The 7,545-nt window shown below is 35.3% G+C and overlaps 1 protein-coding gene across 5 annotated transcripts in view; it reads right to left on the bottom strand.

The window, feature by feature from the left end:
- Positions 1 to 438: 438 nt before the first annotated feature.
- LOC122551906 (cytoplasmic polyadenylation element-binding protein 2-like) overlaps positions 439 to 7,545 on the bottom strand; it is a 120,326-nt gene continuing 113,219 nt past the window's right edge. For all 5 annotated transcript variants that reach the window (XM_043694477.1, XM_043694484.1, XM_043694490.1 and 2 more), the window contains one exon: positions 439 to 4,342. In XM_043694477.1, the coding sequence (XP_043550412.1) occupies positions 4,115 to 4,342 (228 nt within the window). In that variant the 3' untranslated portion in view covers positions 439 to 4,114. The remainder of the gene's footprint in view (positions 4,343 to 7,545) is intronic.

The raw sequence follows: 7,545 nt of genomic DNA, 5'->3' as shown, positions 1-7,545 counted from the left end.
TTGAGTTTGAATTGTAAACTTTTTCTCCCACAAGCGCTGCCAGATCTGCTGGGTTTCTCCAGCATTTTCTGTTTGTTTCAGAATACCCAGCATCTGTAGTAAATTGCTTTTAGTTGACTGCTCTTGTTGCTAGTTTAGAGATGGATGGGGCCTGTTTATGTTAACATTTGGTGAGCTATTAAATTGCTGAGATTATCAGCAGTCACTAGATTCCATCAAGATAAATATGACAGCCTTAGTAGAAATTCTGCTGCAGCAGGTAATTGCAATAATTTTAACATTTAGATTGTGAAACTTCACATTCCAGAGACACAAGTTTCAGTGCAACCTAAAACACTCCTTACTCAAGAGTCAGACACTGGAAAGAGGAGTTAAATTTTCCACTTCCAAATAGGACAGCTGACAGGTACTTTGTTTTTAGCATTGAGCAAACATGCAAATAGTTTAATGGTTTATTAATTCAGTCAACAGTTAATATTACAAATATTTAAAAATTACTTAATATAAATAGTGGCAGCAAACCATTCCAGTACAGAATTATCACCAGTACAACAGACAGACTGGAGGATTAGACATCAACAGAAATATGAAAACAAAGGAAGTAAAGAAGTTGAAAATGAAACTAAATCAAGCTTGAGGTGATCTTGTGTCCATAAAAGCATGGGTTCTCCTTTATTTAAAAATCAAAAGTACTAATCAACTTGCCCTATAAAGTACAAAAAATGAACAGAATTGGCAGAAATTGATGGCTGTCTAATTTGCATAACAAGAACCATTAGTTGCTAATTACAACCAAAACACTCCTGTAAACCACTGCTCTGAATCTATACACAAGCATTTAATTAGAATCTAGAGACTTTAACAATATTACAAAGATTTTAGCTCCAAAAATAAATCAACATAAAATAAATTTTAAGAATTAGCATCATAAAATTATGTTTTCACATAAAAATACAAAATAATATTAATGACACTGGCTGAATAAGAAAATTATTCCAAGTATCATGCTACAGTTGAAAAAGTAGTCATATTTTTAAAGTAAAATAAAATAAGAACAAAATAGGCAAATATGCATGAAAAGTATCTCCTTTTTATCTTTTTTTAGCAAAACACTATCCAAAATAACTACAATCATTTACATCAGTACAAAGATCTCTGGATTTAAAAATATTAGCATGACAAAGGGGTAAAATTTCTGACAGTAAAAAAATGACTGTGGATAACTAGTTTGCAAATATGCAATGAAAAAAATAAATCTGCATTAAAAGGTTTACACTGTTATTCTTTTTCTTTTCTTACAAACATTAGAAACAGTATTGCACATCACAACACAGAGTCGAGGTTAGTCAGCCTTCCAAAATGTGTTATATTCAAGTCTTTCAGCATCTTTGAGGAAAGGCCTCATGGCCAGATGCAACAGGGGTTAAAATGTCAAGTGTTTCCCATAAAATATATTTGCTTATGTTTTCTTTTGCAAAAACACAGCATGGTTTTAAAAAAATTAATTTCTCTGCAGAGCCCTGCACCTGGGCAGAAATACATACATTCGGGGAACACAGTATGTGAACAAGCTTATTAGAATATAAAAATAATACAATCAAAACAAAATAATTACATTTCTACAAAAATAGTGAAAATAAATATGATTTCTTTAAAAAAGATGCATTACAGTGTTTGCCATTTTCTCCATGGCAATGCTGAATAATTCAGGTGCTACAGTAATAAGGTTGTCTCAGGAAAGAAATGACAGCAGATGAAACAAAAATCATTCTACCACCACCCCACCCTTAAAAAGGGCTCATTTAAGATTTATATAAATCAAATTAATTTAAACTATCTTGGTGATTTTACGCCTTTAATTTTACTTAAGGAGTTGGGGACATTTCAAATTACTGCACTTAGGTTCTGCAGTTTTATGTGGAAGAGTCCTCCTAAAGTTACCATGTTAGTTTATAAATGTTTCGACCTTCCAAATTTAGGAAGCAAAATGTATGGAAAAATAAAATTATCAATTTGTTAAATCATTTATTTGCTGAGTTAAATTATATATGCAGACCTTTCAATAATAAACATAGCAAAACTATCAATTTCTCTTCTAAATTCAGAAAATTGAGGTATTGCAAAGGAGATGCCATCAGTCAAAAAGTGTGCCCTAAAACAGCTGACTGTTGGAAAGAACTCTCACCAAGATACAAAAGTAGTGCATAACAAATGCCAATATGGGTGTCAGAAAATGGAACAAATTTGGCAGAGAACGAATGCTCCAAATAGCCTGGAGAACCATGGTAAGTAACAAATGGGGCTTTAGCCAATAAATAAATTAGTAAAAAAGCTATTCTTCAAAACAGCATTGACTTCAAACATTTTAAAATGTGCATCACAATCACTATAAACAGCAGAGTTAGACATAAACTACATACACAAAAGCACATCAGGAGACCACCAAATGTTCAAGACCAACATCTTGCTTACATAAAAAGATTGTCCCTAAGGATTATATACAGTTGTTCTATACAGTAAATGCTTGTAATGGCATGATCACCTTTATTGAATAAATAATTGACACCCGCATAACTTTCAGCAGCTTACAATACATTTTTCATTCTAGTGTGGTTAAACTGCAGAGAAATTCAATGCTTTAATGTCAAACCAGGTTAATTTAACACCATAGTCATCTCCATTTTGACTTTAAAATGGCTAGTTTGCTAAATCATGTAACTTGTGTGATGTAATCAGTACCATTTTATAACATTTTTGGAGGGGCTTGGAGTTTGGTGATTGTTTAGCAGTGTGCTGGCCATCTTTGGTTTTTAGAGGAAGTCTGAGCCATTGTACCAAAGAGTTTTATGAAAGGGGCAATGAAATCAAAAGCTTTTTATCCCATTGTTTACCATGTACTAATTTGTTTTAGAATTCTATCTACTTTTTAAATTTATATTTAGGACAGCAACTTACAACACTAAACAAAAACACACATATTAACAAGATTGCACAAGGAATACGAGATTACATCCAGTCTGCAAAAATCAAACTCCACAACCCACCAGGTTACAATAGTGGCTGCACATCTACTCTAAAAGCTATTTTGCATAATGTACACAAAGTGTAGCAGTAGGACATTCTTGTTACAGGAGTCACATTAATGCATGCAAGTTAGATTTTTTTTCCTCTTTTTATTTTAAGCTATTGTTGTACCTTTCATTCATGCGAACTAGTTTTTCTGAATGCTTGCCAAAAACTGACATCACATCCATTGCTGTGAAGGAACATGTATGAATATACTTTTAGTGCATGCATAAGGTGTACAAGTAAACATGCAATTGTTTAAATTCACATTCTAATCTGTGGCAGTCTAGGCCATTGCTGTCTGCATCTAATTCTTCCATAATGCAGCTGCTATAATTATGTTTCTGATCCCATTTTGTTACTGCATGTTCTGGCATTTAACATACCTATATAGCAGCAAAGCTTCTATTGTAGCTCAAGAATAATAAAAATGCTAAAATTGTTAAACCAGATCAGTCTCTTGAGGTATTATTTCTTGCAAGTCAAAATGGAGAGCAAAAACGTAACCCTACTTTTGTTTTTAAAAAGTTTGTGTATACATTGCAAATAGCAACATTAAAAAATAAAATTTTGTGTGGCAGAAATCACTCATCTATAGCTAAACTTGCCTCCTACTATTTGCTACCTTTGGTAAAATTACTAGGGACAGGTCTTGGAGATGAAACTGAGCTTCTGGAAATAAGTGCATGCTCCACCCATTAAAGATAGCAGCAAACTGTGCGCCCCTAAGTGGCAACATTCTCACTTCTAATTTTAAGTTTTTCTTATATAAAAAAATAACTTGAAAAAACTACAAAAAATCCTTTTTTCCAAAAACATGAAAGTACCTCAAAAAAGTTAGTAAAGCCTGAGATGCAGGGTTTTGGTGACAAACAGAGGCCTGTAGTGTATTAGCTGCTATATATGATGTATGCATCGAGAGCTGGGGTAGGAGGCAGAAGAATGCACTTATTTCTCCTAACTATTCATGGTTTCTTCAGCCTTTTTAAGCCTCATGCACTCTCCTCTTTTCATCTGTCATGATCCTTCAGGTGCCTGAATGTTATGTTCAGCTCCAGCGGAAGTGAACCTGTCGAGGGCGGTCGGCCCCCTCCTTCACCAGCGGTTTGTGGAACTCCCGGCCGGCACGAGAGTGGATGTTTGCCCAACAAAATTCACAGTAATACTGCAGACAAGTGACATTGGCACAGAAAAATGGAGCAAATTTTCCACCGCATCGAGCACCCTGGCACTCATCACACATTTGATCATCTAGCACGTATGGCTTAACTTCCACCTGTTGGAAGAAAGTGGAATTTATGGTTAATATTTCTTTCCTTACAGTCAGTACAAGAAATGAGGATCAAAAAGACTCAGGGCATATAAATTAGACTTAAAAGTTTTCAAGTTATTAAAATTATGCTCATCATGTTGGAATTATTTTGAATGTGCAGTCACCACGCTCCATGATCTATTTTCAAGAGATGAGACAAAATAAATAAACTAAGTTCCCAACTCTTGATACTAATCAATTGTTTCATGTCTTATTGACTGCAATACAGGAAATTGCTGATTACACCAAAAAGCCCGCAGATGGAAGCACAAAAGTGACATAATTGAGTGTTTCTCTTTCTAAAAGAGAAATTATATTTTGGCTACTGTTGGTAAAAACTCTACCGACTGGCAAAGCCCAGAGGACTGAACCAAAAGGGGAGATGTCATAGAACATGGCATATGGAAAAAGTAGTCCAAATACATCTCCATTCTTTAGCAAAAAAAATGTTTTGCTAATATTAGCTTTATCTTTGTTAATGAGAGTCTCAAATCAAATCACGATAGGGACAAAAGTTTAGATCGGCTGGAGTGGATCTGGGCTCACCAGATGCTAAAACGAAATACCACAGGCTGGAAAAATACATCCTACTGACCAAGTTGATTTAAATGGATGATCTTATACCAGGTTAACAATAAATGCACATTGTAAATGGGACAACAGCAATATGTAAATCATGTCAAGTTCACAAAAGTATCCTTTGCTGTGTTGCACAAGGATATGAGTGAGCCCCGTGCAAGTGTATTAGTTGTTAACTAGTCACATTTTTTGTCATTCGAGATGTATGCTTATTGTTTTGAGCTGGTTTTCAATATTTTACAATTACATCAACAATAAAATCTAGTTTTCTTTTCCTTGAAAAAGGCTTTTGGTCAATGAGTCTCATTTGTTCCCACTGGAATGGACTAAGTTGTTTATAGTGCCCTTGTACTCAGACATTGAATTCATTATCAGTCAGGTTCACAGCATGACAAACCATCACAGGTAATGATTTAGAGTTGCCGGTGTTGGACTGAGGTGTACAAGTTAAAAAATCACAACACCAGGTTATAGTCCAATGGGTTTAATTGATTGTCAACCACCTGAAGAAGGAGTGGCGCTCCGAAAGCTAGTGTGCTTCCAATTAAACCTGTTGGACTATAACCTGGTGTTGTGTTAATTTTATCACAGGTAAGATCTCTTTACCCTGGACTCCTTGCGAGCATTGCCATGACAGATCAAACAATACACTTCAATAAACCTGCTCAGATCAAAAATAAACTACTATAATCCACCATAAAAGCAAAAAATTGAAATGGTTACTTTTATTTAAAAGGTGTTATTTGTTCACCTAATTTTCTCATTCTCATATGTCGACTGAAACAGTCAATTGTCAAATTAACCTTAGATTAACAGATTAACTGTGGCTATATCATACTTAGAAAACAGCATACTGGTAATCCAATCATGTTCCACTGAGCTAATTTAAGCAGTGTGAACAAGTTAAGAAACAGTGACAGACGCAAACTAATGCACCTCATTCATCTCTCAAAAGTGATTAAGCATTCAAAATACTCAGTTTGTGTGTATATACACAAAAATGAGAACAGAAGTATCTTGGAGGGCTATGGGGCTGAAATAGATTAGAAATAGGGAGTGCCAAGCTATGGAGGAATTTGTAAACCAAGATGAGAATTTTAAAACTATGTTGGTGTTTGATTGGAACTCAACATAGGTGACTAAAACTTGTTGAGTTATTAAAATGGCAGAGTTTGGGATGAGCTCAAGTTAATGAAGGGAGTGGCCAGGAGTCTACATCTTGGAACATTCAAGACTACAGGTCACAAAAGCATGAGTGAGGATTTCACAGGAGCAGTCAAGCTGAGAATGGTACAGATGTTAGAGGCGTAAAATTAGATTATTTCAGTGATTTTACAGATGAGTTTGACAGTTCATTTTGGGATTGATTATGACTCCATGTTTGTAAACAGAACTGTGCAATCTCAGATTATTACTAGAGGACAGAATTTGGAATGAGGATCAAAACCAATAGCTTCAGTTTTCCCAAACACAAATGCACGCACATTAATTCAATGTAATGGCACAAAAACCTTTCATTTACACTTTTGTTGTCAACGTCCTTTATTTATAAAAGACACCAAGAAACACAATAGTTCATAAAACAATGTTCAGTTTAAGTCAATTCCCCATCTGCAAAAATACAATTTGAATTTAGCAGTGTAAGATTGTTCGGTTCAAGCTTATTTAAGCTTGATAACGCAATGACTAAGTACACAACTATTGAAAGTAAAATTAATATGCCAGCATGAAGTATGTGGAGGTTAATTTGAACAGCTGAAGAGTTTAATGTTAATTTATAGCCTCAGCCTCTTCACAAGAACAATGACACCATAAATATATGCTTCATTTAATCACATCTGCAGAAATTGCATATTAATAAATTATGCATGCATGGTGCTGCTGTTAATTAAAGTTATGGGACACATGTGAGAGCTTAGCTAACAAATTAATAAAAGGAACAAAACCTAGGACAGCAAAAATGCTAAATCGTGGAAAATATATTAATTTTAAAATCAACAAAAATGGCAACTACAATAAATCGCGGAAAAAGTATTCTTTGGCTGGCTGGGTATCTGGCACACACAAATTCAGCCTCACATTTAGATATTCAAATCATGCAGTTTCTGTTTGCCAAAAATTGTAATGCATGTACTCTCCTGGTTAAGACCCAACGAACTTCAAAGAATTTAACAAATCATCAAGAGCCAACAGTCTCAAGTGCGTGCAAGAGTGCTGCATGATTCAAGGAGAAAGTGAGGACTGCAGATGCTGGAGATCAGAGCTGAAAGTGTGTTGCTGGAAAAACACAGGTCAGGCAGCATCCAAGGAACAGGAGAATCGACGTTTCGGGCATAAGCCCTTCTTCAGGATTCCTGAAGAAGGGCTTATGCCCGAAACGTCGATTCTCCTGTTCCTTGAATCCCCCTGCAATCCCCAATAACAATCCCCCTGTAATTCCCAATTAACCATCCCCCTGTAATCCCCAATAAAACCCTCCCTGTGATCCTCAATAAACATCCCCCTGTAATCCCCAGTAAACATCCCCCTGGAATCCCCAATAAACATCCCGCAGTAATGCCCAATAAATATCCCCCTGTAATACCAAT

This window comes from Chiloscyllium plagiosum, chromosome 1 (assembly GCF_004010195.1).
Source record: "Chiloscyllium plagiosum isolate BGI_BamShark_2017 chromosome 1, ASM401019v2, whole genome shotgun sequence".
NCBI lineage: Eukaryota > Metazoa > Chordata > Chondrichthyes > Orectolobiformes > Hemiscylliidae > Chiloscyllium > Chiloscyllium plagiosum.
The sequence above is the reverse complement of the archived record's forward strand: the minus strand, read 5'-3'. Positions and strand labels throughout refer to the sequence as shown.